General features: G+C 43.6%; 1 protein-coding gene across 1 annotated transcript; it reads left to right on the top strand.

Moving 5' to 3' along the window:
• The first annotated feature begins 90 nt into the window (after window positions 1-90).
• Lrit3 (leucine rich repeat, Ig-like and transmembrane domains 3) lies at window positions 91-17,599 on the top strand. The gene is made up of 4 exons (XM_032896628.1): window positions 91-206; window positions 2,328-2,800; window positions 14,566-14,871; window positions 16,449-17,599. The coding sequence occupies exons 1-4, from the start codon at window positions 91-93 to the stop codon at window positions 17,597-17,599; spliced, it is 2,046 nt and encodes a 681-aa protein (XP_032752519.1).
• The last annotated feature ends 630 nt before the right edge of the window (window positions 17,600-18,229 follow it).

The following is an 18,229-nucleotide window of genomic DNA, read 5'->3' on the forward strand; positions in this document are numbered from 1 at the left end:
ACTAAATGTCGGCCGGCATTCCCGGTGTGACAGCCTCTACATGCTCTCGGTTTGGCCCTTACCTTTTGTTCAGGGAGCCACCTTGGAGCTATGTGGCTCTTTGCCTGCCTGTGCCTTGTGCTTAGCTTCCTGGGAGGAGTGAACTGTACCTGCCCTTCTCAGTGCTCCTGTGAGTATCATGGCAGACACGAAGGCTCAGGATCAAGGTACGCCTCTCTCCTTGCTACTAATATTCTGATTGTCCTGATTAAAAAAATAAAGGACCTAGGCTGATCATTCTAATTTAATGAGGGCAAATTATTTGTTAAAAATGAGAGGCAGTTTAAACTTGTGAGACTTGGTTCAGTTTTTATTAGCTGGTTGTCTAACGCCTTACTATTCTTATTGTGGGCAATGCCTACCTCCAGAAGCCTCACACGGGTCTCTGACATTCCAAAAGCACTTCCTGTCTTACAAACATGTTTGTTATACCTATGTGCACACGATACCCTTCTCTGGAGAGCAAACCATGTTCCATGTGGGGGTGGGGCGGGAGCTCAGACTTGTTACAGAAAGCACAGAGAGGGAGGTTGGGTAGGAGCTGTGGGCTTGTTGACGTCGTCGCCCGTTATCAGCGCTTCCGATGGCACCCGAGGATTACTAACAACTTGGTGGTAGGAGAGCAAGAGTGAAGTTGGTGAGGTTGATTTACGAAAGTGAAGATGTCTGGAAAATACCACCTGCGGCAGATATTGTTAGGCCCTCATAGACGTTGTTAAGTCTCTATGTTGCTTTAACACAGCAAAAATTATAATTTGTTTAGGATGCACATAAATCCTTTTACATATAGGCAAATACAAAACAGAACTCTTACTAGCCAAATATGGGAGACTCTGGTTTTTTAAGAGTATTTTTGAGAGTATTTACTAAAATAAAATAAATGCATTCTTGTGATTTTGCTAGTTGAAATAATGAGTTTCTGAAGCAAAGCCTAATATAAGAGTAATGCAACTTTAATCAAATAATAATTAAAATTTAGCTATATTGATAATTAATTAATATAGCTCAATGGTACAACACACACCTGACAGGTCTAAGGACAGGCATCTGATGCCCAACGCAGAAGACAATGATGTTGAAGATGACGATGATGACGATGATGATGGTAGTGGTGATGATGGCGATATTGATGTTGATAATGATTCAATTAGAATTTCTTTGTGAATATTTTTTAGTTAACTCTGGTACCCTTTTTGAGACATTTCCTGAGAAGTAAGATGCAATGGAAACAACACGGGTTAGCACCTGTTATCCCAAAGATTTACAGCACTCCTTCTGCAGAAAGAAATGTGTTGACATCTGCCCCTGCCTCCATAAGTGGTTCTCTCATAAAAGGGACAGTTTATTATTTTATTTTATTTTATTTTATTTTAACGATAAGCTCTCATGTAGTCTGGGCTACCTTGGAATTCCCTGCGCCTCAGAATATCTTGACTGTCTGGTCCTCCTACCTCTGACCCCTGATTAATGTGACTACAGGTGAGCGCCATGTCTGGTTTACGCTGTTCTGAGGACCTAATGAAGGGATTGCAGCATGCCAGGCAAACACTCTATGACAGAGGTCCATCCCAAGCCCCAGTTCATGGCTTTGATCAGATTCTTTTAAAAGGGATTCACTTCGGAGTTGGACAGAAGCAGGCTGGACAGGTCGTTCCATAGCATCCCACGGGCTGGTTGGCAGGGAGACATTGTCTACCGTTGGAGGGCACGGATCATTTTAGATGTTTAATCAGTTGTTGGTAACAGCAGCAAATGCTGGCTGAGAACTTTCGTGCCAGGAACACATAGAATTTTACATCCATTTAAGTCAATCATAAGCTGACATCGGGGTAATGGGGCTGTGCGTCGGGTGAAGCAGCAGTCTCCAGCCACAGCGAAGACAGAGGAGCTCGACTTCCTTTATTCTGTTATCCACCATCCTCCTCTTGGGGAAGCCGTGATGGCTGACAAAGAAATGGATATGAGCAGTGTTTCTAAAGCCTGGCACGAAAAACCTCTATAAATGTCCATTAACACCACGACGTTGCTCATAATTGATCAATTTTAACGATGAAAATATCCATTCTGTATGGTTCAGTCAAATGGTTTCCACATTGTGGAAATGTTGAGGAAGGAGATGATGATGGTGATGGTGATAATGGTGATGGTGATGATGCAATATTGACATTATTGATAAATAGGCTTCCAGAGTAAACAAATGTTAGGTAGAAACCAGGAGGGAATGAAAGGCTTTCTTTTAAAGTGAGTCACGGGGAGTAGATCTTCTTACATTGTTCTTGTGATAGCAGGTCGGTGTTGTGTAACGACCTGGATATGAATGAAGTCCCAACAAACTTCCCCGTGGACACCGCGAAGCTCCGTATAGAGAAGACCGTGGTCCGCAGGATCCCCGCCGAGGCTTTCTACTACCTGGTGGAGCTGCAGTACCTCTGGCTGACTTACAACTCGGTGGCCAGCATAGAGACCAGGAGCTTCTACAACCTAAAGCAGCTGCACGAGTTGCGTTTGGATGGGAATTCTCTGACCGCGTTCCCGTGGGTGTCTCTGCTGGACATGCCCCACCTGAGGACGCTGGACTTGCACAATAACAGAATAACCAGTGTGCCAAACGAGGCGGTCAGATATCTCAGGAACCTTACCTGCTTGGATTTGTCAAGCAACAGACTAACCACACTGCCACCCGATTTCCTGGACAGCTGGTCTCATTTAGCAATGACACCTTCTAGAAGGCCGGACCTTCCACCGAAAAGAATTATTCTTGGTAGGTTTGAAAGCTCCTGGGCGTCTTATGCATAGGTGCCTTGTTATGTAGTTTTAAGGGTGTGTGCGGGCGCATGTACATGCGTGTGTGTTCGTGTGTGTGTGTGTGTTCGTGTGTGTGTGTGTGTGTGACCAAGGATTTAATTCAGGGTCTTGCACCTGCTAAGTATATAAGCATACATCACCGAGTTACACTCTACCTCCTGAATTCAGTTAATCTATACATGCTTAGCTGTGTTTCCTGTAATATGTAATGGCATGTGAGCACATGTATGTGCATGTGTGCACATGTGTGTGCATGTGAGCATGTAGAAAGCATGGGGAGAAAGCTGCTCTCGATCTGAGAGTTTACCTGCTACACTCATATGATCACACCAGTGTACGCACAGCTACTCTCTGCTGCTCTGTTCTGTTTTCAACCTCTTACTTAGGTCCTTCAGTGTGGACGGGGTACCACTGCTTTTGTTAAACCTCTCCATAGAGGGCTACACAGGGCTGCACAGAAAAACCCTGTCTTGGGGTGGGGGGAGTTGGAGATTCTACATGCTCTTCTGGTCCTGGGTCATACCTGTAGAAAGGACCGTTTATAATATCTACAGATAAAGTCGTAAGGCACAGTCAAGCCACTTGCTCCGATGCGCTCAGCACGTGGTGGGGACGCTGAGGTAGGAGTCTAGGTCCTGTGGGCCCGTTCCCATTTCTATGTGACATGGTGCGGAGTATATGTTCACTCGGAGAATCTTTTCAGATTGTGTCTTTAGTTAAAAGAGAATAAGTAGGGACAAGCTTTGAGTTGCTCTCTCCGATCTAGGTGAGTAAAAGCACCAACTTAGAAAGAACATTTTAATGTACGGATAAAACCCTAAACTGGAGTTGTGGAATTCAGGTTAAAAATTATAGTGCTGGTAGGTTTCCAGCTCTTTACATAGGCACATATGTAAGACATCATCTACTGTTGAACCTTAGAGGGACAACCTAATAATTGGACAGGGCACCAAATGTTTATTCAGTGTTGTTTTTTTTCTTTAATTGGTGCCCAAATTTACTCACTTGTAAACATAGTAGAATTTGCCTGAAGGCAGTGGCAGTCTGAACTTTTTCACAGAATTCCCCAGAGGCATTAATTTAGTTCAACAACCATTTCCAATACCTATGGATACACCCTGACTTCTTGCCATCAAAACAGCCTGGCAGGGGTGGGGGGCACGTCTATAACTGTCACCCCCTCTTTTACAGCCGGGAAGGTAGCAGCATCAAGTCTCATTCATCAAGATGTCATTCATCTCCACAGACATCATTGATCTTTTATAAGTTTTTTTTAATTGAGGGACTGACACATACTCTGTACATTGCGAAATGCAAGATCTGAAGTATACAATTCAGTAAATTCTTATAGAAGCATGCCCTTGACAACGATACCTTCATCAAGATAGAGGATATTCCATCACTTAACCTGGCCATCATCTTCATCTCTCACGCTCGTGCCGCTGCCACATTGTGGAGCCGCTATGCTGATTTCCATCTCCTGCTCTAGCAAGCTACAGGGACGGCGCCTCCTGCGCCGTGCATGCCCGTGCCTGGCTTCTGCCTCTCGGCAGCTGTTTCCGAGGCTGACCCATTCATGTCACCTGTCAGCGGTGTCTTATTGCAGAACTCCACTGTACGAACCAGTGTTCAGCCTTCCCCTGATTGGGCACCTTTACCCTTTCCAGTTTGGGGGCTTTTATGAATTTAAATACTCTCATACAACTTTAAATGCTCCCGCAAAACGGTCTTATGTGGTGTGTATTTTTATTTCTCTTGCATAAGTACCTAAGGTCAACACTGCTGTGTTAAATAGTGGCGGAGTGTGTAAGTTTTAAAGAAACTGCCCATTTTCCAAAGTGGGTACTTAGCACTACGCCTTGCCCTGGCCCTGTGGGACAGCCTGGTTGTTCTGTGTCCTCCCGTACACTTTGCGATGCCGAGCCTTTATTTCAGCTCTTCCGGGGAGTCAGCAGACCAATCAAGTAGCTGAATCATTTCGCTTTGCCTTAGTGACTAATGATGTCACCAGGTTACCGTTTTTTCTCCCCAATCATTTGCACGTAATCCTCCACACACGTACTCTCTGTCCCGGTCTTCTGCTGTCTTTAAGGGTCATTTTCCATTGGCCTTTACTACTGGATCTATCTCTTTAATCAATTATGTGAATTATAAACACTTTCATTCTGGCTGACCCATTCACCTCTATGTAGTGTATCTGGTAAGGACTATTTAAAATTTGATGGCACGTGACTTATTATTATTTTACTCTTAGAGCTTCCTGGGAACCGTTTCAGAAATATCTCTGCACCACAAGATAGGCAGAGTCTTTAAATTCAATTTTTAGCGTTATGTCCTTATCTTCCATGCTTATGACTTAAGGCTCACCTCAGAAGAGTCTCTGCGTAGGTGCAAAGCAAGGTGTCATTTGTGAAGAGGCTTTCCTTTCCCATCTCACGGCTGTACACCGCAGCCTACACAAAGCTAAATGGGGTCTCTTCTCTCTTTGAAGGGTTACAGTTCGCATAATAAGCTTTGTACAGGGATCTGTTTCTGACTTCCCAAACACACACTGAAATAGCCAATTTAATCCAACTATTCTGATGCATAAAAAATACTGAATTTCTCTCTGAGAAGGGATAAAGCCGTGCCCAGTGGTCCCATCCAAGAACTGTGGTGAAGTTATTAATGCAAATCACTCTGTAACTGTGTATTTCCTTCAAGGAATGCGAGTAACAGTTTAACCTTAGCAACTTCTTGTACCTTTGTCCCCACGAGGAAGAACACCAGGCAGACGAAATGAACTGGGTCAGTTCTCATATAACTATGTTTAATTCGCATCTTAAAAATCTGCACCTTGGACCTTAGATGTTTCAAGATGGAAACAAACAGACTTCATGTTATTGAGGAATTAGAAAATCTTTCCTCTTGGTTTATATAACTTTGCTATGTAACCAGTAGGGCTGACTTTTAATTTTTTCATAACTGACACATTTTAATAATTGTTTTAAAGTATGAATGGAGCGGTTAATGTTCTAACTCTTGAATATTTCCCTGTACAGGTGTCTGCACTCCAGACAGCTTAGAGCCATTGCCCAATGGTGTGGATATTTTTAGTTGACAGAGACGAATTGTGCTAGAAGGTTTATTAGATTAGGAGGCTAAAAGAAATGTGGGGCTAGTCAGGACTCTAAGAGACTTAAGAAATCAAAGAGGTAATCTCTTTGTGCTTTAGCCTCCTCTGGTGTGGAATCAGAAGGAAAGAATCATCGTCTTCCCAAGGTGGCCAAGAGCTGAGTGTGGTGTGAGTCACAACTGAATGCTTTAAGATCCAGACACTTGACTTCAAATCCTGCCTGCCCGGTTGTGTAACCTTAGACAAGTTTCCCTCTTTCTTGAGCCCCTGAATTTCCTTTCATTAGAAGAAGAGAGATGATTGAAGGGGTTGAAGGGGCTGAAGGGGCTTGCAACTATGAACAACAATTCCAACCAACCAGAACTCCCAGGGACTAAACCGCCATCCAAAGAGTACACATGGACAGACCCATGGCTCCAGCTGCATATGTAGCAGAGGATGGCCTTGTTGGGCACCAATGGGAGGAGAGGCTCTTGGTCCTGCCAAGACTGGACCTCCCAGTGTAGGGGAATGTCAGGGCAGGGAGGCAGGAAGGGGTGGGTGGTTGGGGAGGGGAAACACCCTTATAGAAGAAGAGAGAGGGGTGTGGGATGGGGGGGTTATGAACAGGAAACCAGGAATGGGGATAGCATTGAAATGTAAATTTAAAAATTTCAATAAAAAAGAAAGTACAGATGTAAGATATAAAAAGGTTTTATTACTAAGAATATAAGGGTTCTGACTGTGGGTAGTGATATTTGGACAAGGAAAAATCTTTATATATAAAATTTATTAAGAAGAAGAAGAGGAGGAGGAGGAGGAGGAGGAGGGAGAGGAGGAAGAGGAGGAGGAGGAGGAGAATTGTGGGTTATGCTGCAGTTACTCTCCTCATGCTGTTGGGAGAACCCGATTCTGTTTAGTGTTCTTATTTGCTATTACTTTTTGAGGCATTGGAATTTTATTCAGAAATTCATTGTTTATGCCTGTATCTTGACATTTCCTCTGGTAGCTTCATTGCTTCAGGTCTTACATTAAATATGTCGGATCTGTTTTGTTGATGCAGAAGGATCATTTTAGAACAGTGGTTCTCAACCTCCCTAATGCTGTGGTCCTTTAATACAGTTCTTCATTGTGGCAACCACCAACAATAAAATTATTTTTGCTTCCTAACTCATAACTGTAAAATGTGTTGGGAGATAGAGTTTGCCAAAGGGGTCATGATCCACATGTCGAGAACCACTGTTTTAGAGGTTTTTCTGGTTTACCAAATCATAATATTTAACTTTTTCTAAATCTCCTTTTCTTCTAGTGAAGTGTATTCTTTTCCTATCTCTCATGTGTGTGTGGATCTCTTTTTCTCCTATGATATGCGTAAGATTCCTTCTGATGTCTTCTGCAGTAAATTGTGCAGTGGTTGTAAGTTGTGTTTGTGTTTAACTTGGAAGCTCTGTTCATCCATCAGTTTTAAGAGACAGCTTTGCTAGGTCGGCGAATATCTGCTCTCAGCATTTGGAATGCATTACTCCATGACCGCCAAGTTCCGTCCCGAGAGACTGTTATTCTGATAGGTGACCTCATGGCGTAACTTTGTGCTTGACAGTTGGTGCTTCTGGCTTACAGCTTTCGATATCTTTCCTTGTTCTGTATTCTTGAAATTTTAACTATCATAGAACACAGAGAGGTTCTTTTCTTCTCACATTTAGTTGGGACAGGTTTCCCCCTGTAGTAGGGAAGTTTTCTGCTAAACTACATTGCTTTTAAACTTTATCTTATCTCTTTCTGTGTCAAAGCTTTGCGTGTTTGGTTTCTTAGACATGCCTCAGAGAGCTTGAAGGTTATGGTCATTGTCTCGTGTGTGTGTGTGTGTGTGTGTGTGTGTGTGTGTGTGTGTGTGTTGCTATCCAAATGTAATATCTCATCACTCTTGTCTTCAATGTCTGATATTCTTCTTCTCCTGGATTTATTCTCCTGGTGACACTCTCTGCTGACTTTGAATCTTGTTTTGTATTTGAACTGTTTGTCAGGTCTCTTTTCAGAATCTTTACCTCACTAGAAAATTTCTCATATAAGACTTGGATTGACTTTTTCACTCATCTGTTTATTGGTATTTTCAAGGAGGTCGTTATTTTCAAAATTAGACTTTTGAATTGCTTGTCCGGCAGTTCTGTCATTTTGATATTGTTGATCTTTGGAGTCATATTGCTTGACTATTTGCACACTTCTTGTGTTTCCTGGTCACAATGATGTGCCCTACTGCATTGGCTGTGTCTTCTAGCTTTATATGAAGGGTCTTTTTTTTTTTTACATACTTTTAAACTAGTTTTGCATGTATGTAGGGTTCTCACATGTACACATTTCACATGTATACATTTAACATGTACACTTTGCTCATATTCACACACACACACACACACACACACGCACACATGCACGCATGCACACACACACACTGACCTCCCTCCCATACCTCTCGCTCCTCTCTTATTCGTCCCCTTCCTTCCCAAATCATCCTCCCGCTGCCTTCACACTGCATTTCATTTCCATGTCTCTCCTCCCCACTCAAAGTATCTCCCTCCCCTCTCCTGGTCCCTTTTCTATTTTCGTGACCTATACATACACATATGTATCTACCCAGAGATATAATTTAAACCCAGATTCTGAATGAAAACACAAAGTGCTTGTCTTTCCGAGCCTGGCTTATTTCATTAACACAATGGTTTCCAACTTCATCCAATTTCCTGAAAATAAAATGCCATGATTCTGCTTTTTCTTTGCATCTGGAAAAGCATCCGTTGTGTGTATGCACCTCATTCTGTTTATCCTCTTGTCTGCTCGTGGACATCCATGCCGGGTCCGTGTCTTGGTTCCATGTGATAGTATGACAGACAGTAGACATGAGTATGTGTGTGTCCAAGGTGTGCTGACATAGAGTCCTTTGGGTGTGTCCCCTGTAGGGATACTCCTGAGCGATTTGGTAGTCTAGTGTTTTTTGCTTGTTTGCTTGTTTGTTTTCCGGGGCCTCCACAGTGACTTCCATAGTGACTGCTGTAGTTTATACTCTTGCCAGTCAGGTATAAGGGCTAACATAGAGTCTTTTAGGGAACAACCTTCTCTTGAGGTTTCAACCCCCACGTACACTCAGGGGAGAAAGCAGATGTCTATTGCTGAGACACTATGCAAGGAAACATATAAAGAAAATTTATTAAAACTTACCAATAAAGCCTTTAATTGGGGGGTTCCTTCCAGCTTCAGATCATCCATGATTGTCATGATGGGAAGTGGGGTGGCAGGCAGACCTGCTGAGTGCTTACAGCTGATCCATATGCCGGTAGCAGAGAACAAGAGACTGGATCTGGCTCAATGCTCAACCCCAGTGACACACCTGGCCCAACAAGACCACACCTCCCAATCCTTCCCAAACAGTTCCACCAGCAAGAGACCAAGTGTTCAAATAAATGAGCCTACAGTGGTCATTCTCATTCAAATCTCACCAGACTACAGCAACGGAAACAACAACAACAACAACAACAACAACAACAACAACAACGGCAACAACAACGACAAAGACAAACAATGGCGGGGTGGGCGGGAAATGGAAGCAACAACTCTTTTAGAATAGCTTGTCTGTTTCTGCTCCTACCTGGTTAGATAGTCCTGGAGCCAGTGCTTCCCTGTCAGGAAGCTTTCGGGTTTTTCCCTTCTCCCATTTACTGAAGACCCCACTAAGGGAGACCCTTCCCAGACTGTTGTGTTTCTCAGCACACCGCATGGAGGAAGCCAGTTGAGTACTAAGAGACCAAACAAGCAATGGTCCATGCATATCTTTTCTCTGCTTATGACTGTGGATGTGATGGTTTAAGAATCCACCTTGATTTCTCTATGATAATGGACTCTTAAGCCAATTATCTTCCCCCAACCCCCGCTTTTGGGCAGTATACCTTATTACTCCAACAGGAATGAAACCAGGACAGCTTGTTTTTACTTTAAATCTAGTGAATTACTTAACCAATATTTATAAAACCAATTCATCAGAGACAGGTCTCACTATTGAGCCCTGGTCGGCCTAGAACTTGCTATATAGACCAGGCTAGTCTTGAACTCATAGTTTATGAGATCTGTCTTCCTTTATCTCCTGAGTACTGGGATTAAACGGATTTACCACCACACCTGGCCCACCTTGTTCTTGTGAGCAGGCACCTTTCATGCCTCAGCTGATGAGTAACAATGTTACAGTGTTACAGATCAGGCATTCTACCTCACCACTCTGCTATTCCGGTGGTAACTGACTGCAGTGTTAATTTGCAGACCAACCTTAAATTTCCTCCAATCCATGATTTTTATTTTTATTTTATAGACAGACAAAACGTTGTTTCTGGAGAGAGGGAACTCGAGATTTCTCAGTTTTCTCCTCTTTCAGATGAAGAGGTAGGGGCTGCTCCACCAGGCTTCCCAGTCCCGTTTAGAGCCCATGCATAGTAGGGCTAGGGAAGATGCCATTTCCTCCCCACCTCCACTCATCTTCCATACCACATTTAAACCTGCCCTTAGTATATCCAATCAGCTGGCGTTTACAACAGTGGATGAATACCCGGACATCTACGAATGAAGTGAGGTTGGAACTCGATTGTATTCGTTTGCTGTTAGAGGTGTGCTGATCTTACAATTTAACCTCTGCCAATAGCCAGAAAGTATGGCTTAGAGAAGAGAAAATCTGTGTATACCAACAACATCTCTGTGTTAGCTACAGCTTATTCACAATTTGAAACTTTGAATCATCAATGGGTTTAAAGTATTATGTTCAGGAAGGATGGTTAAAGTTTACAGATATAATTTTTTATCACAAATCATCCTTTGTCAGGTAGTTTACATGAATTTAGTAACCTGTATGTACATCCGTGGCAGAACAGCCGTCCTTACATACATTCGGGAGAGGTTGTTGCTACTGTCTAATGTTGTGGAGAACATTAGAATTGGAATTTCAGCCTAGATATTAGGTTTTGTACTCAAATTTAGTTACTCAACATAAGAAAGAAAGAAAGAAAGAAAGAAAGAAAGAAAGAAAGAGAGAAAGAAAGAAAGAAAGAAAGAGAGGAGCTGGAAGGATGGCTCAGTGGTTAAGATCACTGACTGCTTTTCCAGAGGTCCTGAGTTCAATTCCCAGCAACCACATGGGGGCTCGCAGTCATCTGTAGTCCATCTGATGCCCTCTTCTGGTATGTCTGAAGACAGTGACAGTATACTCAGATACATAAAGTAAATAAATTAATTTTTAAAAAGAAAGAAAGAAAAACAAACAAATAAACCAAGAAGGCTGCTTATGGCACGCAACCAGGTGAAGGCACCAATATTCCACAGAAAAGAGAACTAGTCATAGATTCACAGGATTTAATGTAAGAGGAGAGGATTCAAGGTTATTCACCCATAGGAGAAAAACAAACTTCTCAAATAGGAGATTAAAAAGTAACCAGTCCTGGCAGGAAAAGGAGCCCTGGTGACCTGCTGTTACAGCACCGGTAGGCAGAAGAGAAAATGCAGGGCCTACGAACCAGCAGTTCTGTGTCCAGCTCTGTCGGAGTTCCACAGTTCTACGTTCTCTTCTCAGCTCAGATCCCAGACCGTCAGCAAATGCTGTAACTACAATTCTCCAAGGCCAGCCCTTGTCTCAAGCTTGTGAGGAAGCTGTTGGTTAGAGGACAGCGTCTCTAGGGAGACGTTTGTCCTACTGCATGTTCTGAAGAACCACCTTGGGTGTGCTGAATGCCGTTCTCAGTCTGGTCATTTAGAAGAGGCTGGGGATGAGCCAAGTGTCTTTGGTTACTTACACTGAATGCTTCTTCAGCTGCAGTCTTCACTATTTGCAAGAAGCTCTGTCCCCAGATCAGCTTTGGTTCCTCAGGGGCATTCCCGTTAGGAGAGAACATTCTTCTGCAAAAGCATTCGTTCTATCCTTCACACTTACCCCCAATGACAATGCCACCAACCTTTCTGCCATTCCACAACAAGGATTTTTCTTTTCCTTTCTGGGAACTGTAAACCACTTGCCTTTAAGCTCTCAATGACAGGATCCTTGAGAGTCAAATGATGTCAGCTCACAGTCCCCAAAGCTGAGGCAGATACTGAAGATACTCCCGGTCGGAAACCTTCAGCCTGTATGTCCCTTGCTGCTGGCCCTCTTGTGCTAAGATTCGGGCACATCCCTTTGGTGGCCACTACATATGGCATCCATGCAAAGTCGCTTTCTGGGCTTATCTCCTCCTATTGCTGGTTCTGATTCAGGCCTCATTTTTATCTCAGTTTGTCTTCCGGTTACACAAACCCATGACCCATTCCAGGCCCTGCTGGCAGCTCTTAGCACTCTGTGACGGGCTGGAAGGCACTCTCTGAGTACTCCAGGACTGTGTATCTCTGTCCCATACTTATGGCATTCTGAGGTACCCGGGTTCAATGACCAGGAGCGGGGCAGTGAATGAGATATAAGTGAATAAGAAAAAATATATACATATATATAATATACTCCAATATATATGCTCATTTTATATATGTGGGGTGTGTGTGTGTGTGTGTGTGTGTGTGTGCGTGCGCGTGCACACGCATGGATTGTTGGTATTAAGTGAAAATAAAGGTTAGTATATGAAACATTAATTGATTAGCTCTACTCAAATTGCCCCACTGGCAGCAGCATACATTCCTCAACACCCGCCAAAATGCTCTGGATTCTTGAATGAAAGACACACACACACACACACACACACACACACACACACACACACACACACACACACACACACACACACACACACACACACACACACACATACACACACACACATACACACACACACACACACACACATACACACACACACACACACACACACACACACACACACACACACACACACACACACACACACACACACACACACACACACACACACACACACACACACATACACACACACACACACACACACACACACACACACACACACACACACACACACACACACACACATACACGGCCTTCATTTTAATATGCCTTAAACAGCACAATGGCTGGGTCGCTCTCAAACTTCTGCATAGCTGATGCCTCCAGTCTGATGCTCCTGAAGCATTCCTTACTAAAATCTGTACTCCATCTTTGCTACCCAGACCAAAGCTGGGGAGAGGCCGCTGGGGCTGCTCTTCCCCGGCTCCCACATGGCTGATTCTCTGTCTTTCACAGCTCTCATCTTCCATCCTATCCTTTCCTGGCATGGCGATTTTAACCTTCTCCTTCCAGCGGTAAAGTCCCACCTCTGTCTCCCTGCCCAGCCACTGTCTGCCGGCAACTTTATTTACCAATTAGAAGCACCAATTAGAAGCAACTGGGGGCAGGGACTGTCAGGAATTCACACGCGGATGCATGAATTCCTGTGTAATTTGGGACCCCAGTTAACATAATATAAGCAGTAAACCCACAACAAGTGTACAGAGTGGAGGAAGTGCTAGGTATGCCAGTGACTGTATCTGTCCATTCAAGAACTTTTTTCTTGGATATTTTATGTATTTACATTTGAAATGTTATTCCTCTCCCCCTCCCCTCCCCCTGCTTCTGTAAGGATGCTCTACTTCCACCCACCCACTCCCACCTCAACGCCCTGACCTTCCCCTACATTGGGGAAATGAGACTTCACAGGTCCAAGGGCTTTTCCTCCTATTGATGTTGGACAATGACATCCTCTGTTACATATGCGGCTGGAGCCATGGGTCCCTCCATGTGTACTCACTGACTAGTGGTTTAGTCCTTGATAACAAGGACACATGCTCCACTATGTTCATAGCAGCCTTATTTATAATAGTCAGAAGCTGGAAAGAACCCAGATGCCCTTCAACAGAGGAATGGATACAGAAAATGTGGTCCATCTACACAATGGAGTACTACTCAGCTATCAAAAACAATGACTTCATGAAATTCTTAGGCAAATGAATGGAACTAGAAAATATCATCCTGAGTGAGGTAACCCAATCACTAAAGAACACACATGGTATGCACTCACTGGTAAATGGATATTAGCCCAAAAGCTTGGAATACCTAAGAAAAAAATTACAGATTATGTGAAGCTCAAGAAGAAGGAAGACCAGAATGTGGATGCTTCAGTCCTTCTTAGAAGGGAGAACAAAATGCTCACGGGAGGAAATACAGGGACAGAGTGGAGCAGGAACTGAAGGGAAGTCCTCCAGAGACTGCCCCACCTGGGGATCCATTCTATATGCAGCCACCAAACCCAGTCACTATTTTGATGCCAAGAAGTGCTTACTGACAGGAGCCAGATATGGGTGTCTCCTGAGAGGCTCTGCCAGAGCCCTACTGATACAGATGAGGATGCTTGCAGCTAACCATTGGACTGAAAACAGGGACCCCAATGGAGGAGTTAGAGAAAAGACTGAAGGAGCTGAAAGGGTTTGCAACCCCATAGGAAGAACAACAATACCAACCAACCAGATGCCACCAGAGCTCCCAGGGGCTAAACCACCTCCCATAACTTTAATGAGAGAGAGAATGTGGCAACCTTCTGTCCCAAGGCGAGCTGTGCTACAGACTTCTCAGGATGACCCTTAATGTCCCTTTTCTTTCTGTGCTTTAGGTTTACAGGACAACCCTTGGTTCTGTGACTGTCACATTTCCAAAGTGATCGAGCTGTCTAAAGTCGCCGACCATGCCGCTGTGCTTCTTGATCCCCTGATGGTCTGCAGCGAGCCGGAGTACCTCCAAGGAATCGCGTTTCAGAGGGTGGAGTTGGAAAAGTGTCTGAAGCCGTCTGTGATGATGTCGGCCACCAAAATCACATCTGCTCTGGGGAGTAACGTTCTGCTGAGGTGTGACGCCAAAGGCTACCCCACCCCACAGCTGATGTGGACCCGATCCGACAGCTCGCCAGTTAACGCTACAGGTATAGTTAGTCATCAGACACAGAACCCGTTTGCAAAAACCTGGACTGCATCTCGTGTCTTTGTGTACATTTAAATGGCTAGTTAATTCGTACGACACCAGGATCATGGGATGCGAGGACATGGGTTGTAGTGGTTCTGTCTTTGTTTTCGGTGGAGCCCAGGGCCTTATGCATGCTAGGCGAGGTCTCTACGGCCAAGTTACACCTTCGGCTATAAATTCAAATGAAATTTTGTTTCAACACTTGGAATAAAACCCAGGGCCTTCTGTACTATATTCCTAGTTCTATGGATGCAAGGGACTTCAACGGTGCATTTTATTGATTAATATTTTATCACTTTATATAAATACCTAAAAATAATTAGACGATCAAGCCATTTTCTTTCCTTAGGTAGAAATTTCTTGTGACGTAAATACACGATTGCTAGCGAGACTTTTGTCTTGTTCTGTTATCTTGGATAGACTCATTTTAAACTGTAAAACCTAAGAAACATATTCAAAGTCTTTTATATGGTTTTTTTTGAACAACTATTTAAATACTAAATTACACAGAGAGCTTAGGGTGGAGCAAAAATACTTTTAGAAATATTAATTATTTAGATTCTTTTAAAAGCCTGTGAAGATCAAGCCAGGCTTTGCCCACTGAAGCAAAGATATTCTGATAATTAGAAGGGTGAAGTTTTGGGACTGTTCAAAATAAAATTAGAATTGGGGTTTAAAAATTAAACTTGATGGAACAGAGAAGTCAAGGTCTAATATTCCTCTAGATTGCTAGTGGGTGACCTACAGTTTAGCTCCCGACGTTTAAGTTCACATCTGAGCTGTTGGCACCTTGCTTCCTGTAATAATATCCTTTAGGAACCTTCTGTCTCAATTTCAGATAAAAATTTTAATGCATGGCAAAGAAATACTGCAATATTCTATATATCTTATATGTTCCTCTGTAAAGAAGGGAGCTTATAGTTTTCTAATTTACCTGAGTTTAATATGAGATGAATGATTTAGAATAAAAGTTATAACTCCTCTATGCCAGAAAATGACATTTTGTTCCTTCTAGGTATGGGCAAAGATGCATTTAATTAGGGCGAAGAACATTTATTTGAGAAAGAGTCAAGTAAAGTCTAATAGATTCACAATCAAAACTGAGAGGGAGCTTTTTAAAAAGATTTATTTATTTATTATATATAAGTACACTGTAGCTGTCTTCAGACAGACCAGAAGAGGGCATCAGATCTCATTAGAGATGGTTGTGAGCCACCATGTAGTTGCTGGGATTTGAACTCAGGACCTCTGGAAGAATAGTCAATGCTCTTAACCACTAAGGCATCTCTCCAGCCTGAGAGGAAGCTTTTAAGATTAGTTTTCATATCCTCTTGTTGGTCAAATGCAGAGGCATGGGCAGTACATACCATTCACCCTGTATACAACTGCATGCTGCTTGGGAGACAAAAGCTTACTATGTCCCAGATCTCCTGGTTTTCTCCCTACACAGGTTTAAACAGTCATTTTCCAAACAGACCGACTCTGCAGCACTTGGCAGGTCCTAGATTTCATGTGTACACATTTGTTTTCTTCTAGTAATTCAGGAGTCTCCAGGAGAAGGAGTCAGATGGTCCATCTTAAGCTTGACTGGTATCATGTACAGGGACGCTGGGGATTACAGCTGTAAAGCCAAAAACCTGGCAGGGACGTCAGAGGCTGTGGTTACTGTGACAGTTGTCGGTGTTGCTACGACCACCCTATCACCAGATACTTCAGAAAGAAGCCCTGGAGAGCACCCTGAACAGAACCATCCCCAGCCTGGATTAGGAAGATCAACCCCTCCGTCTAAGTCGCCAGGACTCTCTTACACTTCTTCCCACCCCACTTCCTCAGCCGCCGCTCTCTCTACATCTACACTGTCTCCTCCTCCCTCCTCTTTGCCTCCCATCTTCTCAGCTGCTTCTGCAACCACCAGTGTAAAAACCAGCATCTCAGGAAGCACCGTCAGGACGAGCCACCAGCCACCCCTGCTCCACCCCGGTGGGAAAAGCAACGCAAAGATAGAGAACAACGGAAGGAAGTTTCCTCCACTCAGCGCAAGTAAGAAAGAAGAGTTGGCGTTGATGGATCAGGCAGCGCCAATGGAAACAAACGTCACTATCAAAGACCTCAGGGTGGCCCGCGAAACCGGCGCGAGTGTGACTCTGACCTGGAACAGCAGCAGCAGCGGCAGCATACAGGAGTCTGCTGTGACTGTGCTGTATTCTAAGTCTGGTGAGAAGGACCTGCTGCTAGTAGATGCAGACTACGGCAAGAACCAGGCGACCATAAATGGCCTGGAGCCCGGCAGTCAGTATGTGGCATGTGTCTGTCCAAAAGGAGTGGGGCCCCGAGAGGATCAGTGTATCACCTTCTCTACCAACAGAGTGGAAGGGCAGGACTCACAGTGGTCATTGCTCATCGTGGTGACCAGCACTGCCTGTGTTATAGTCGTGCCCCTAATTTGTTTTTTATTGTATAAAGTCTGCAAACTGCAGTGCACGTCAGACCCTTTCTGGGAAGAGGATTTGTCAAAAGAGACGTATATCCAATTTGAGACGCTGTCACCCAGGTCACAGAGTATTGGGGAGCTCTGGACACGGAGGCACAAAGATGATGGGGAAAAATTGCTGCTATGCTCCAGGTCCAGTGTGGACTCTCAGATGAATCCTAAAAGCGATGGCCGTAGAGCCGGGTTTTACTGCTGAGGTTTGGCGGGTGAGGTGAATGTGAACAAAGAATTATGGGAGTGCAGGCTACCGCGGATCCTCTGTTGGGTGACTTTTGGACAGACTTCCGGGCCATCTGTGAGAATCGCAAATGGAGTATTTTTTTATATATTTAAAAAAATTTTAGTTGAGAAACATCTCAACTAAAACAACAAATGATCCCGGGTTTTATTACAGGAAGGGCGTCTGTATAAATAATTTCCCAGTGGTATTTAAGAAGCTTGCAATGATTTTAATTTTAGGGAAATCCAGTTCCTTAAATGAATTGACAAGACAATATCTGCGATAGGTAAACTCTGCATTTAAGAAGAGAGAATATTTTGAACAGCGGAAGAACATGAGCCTAGCCAGCCAAGACTGATTGGCCCCGAATGTTCAAAGTGCTTTCGGGTTTGCTATGGGCATTTGCCGCCATTGCCCGGTGTGTGAATGTGAGATTCTAATGAAGTTTGTATCTAGAAATAGTTTTTTCCCTCTCATCATTTGCAGTTAGATATCATTCAAATTTAGTACAAAAAAGATCATAACAACATTTTCTATAGAATTAGTGGTCTCATAATGTGTTAACCTCCTTAATTTCTTTCATTTTTCTCCTCTTAATCTCATTGT

Source organism: Rattus rattus, chromosome 3, assembly GCF_011064425.1.
Source record: "Rattus rattus isolate New Zealand chromosome 3, Rrattus_CSIRO_v1, whole genome shotgun sequence".
Lineage (NCBI taxonomy): Eukaryota > Metazoa > Chordata > Mammalia > Rodentia > Muridae > Rattus > Rattus rattus.

Coding starts and splice junctions, on each gene's coding strand:
- Lrit3 (XM_032896628.1), top strand. CDS start 91: ATGTGGCTCTTTGCCTGCCTGTGCCTTGTGCTTAGCTTCCTGGGAGGA. Junction 207..2,327: donor CACGAAGGCTCAGGATCAAG/GTACGCCTCTCT, acceptor TTGTGATAGCAG/GTCGGTGTTGTGTAACGACC. Junction 2,801..14,565: donor ACCGAAAAGAATTATTCTTG/GTAGGTTTGAAA, acceptor TCTGTGCTTTAG/GTTTACAGGACAACCCTTGG.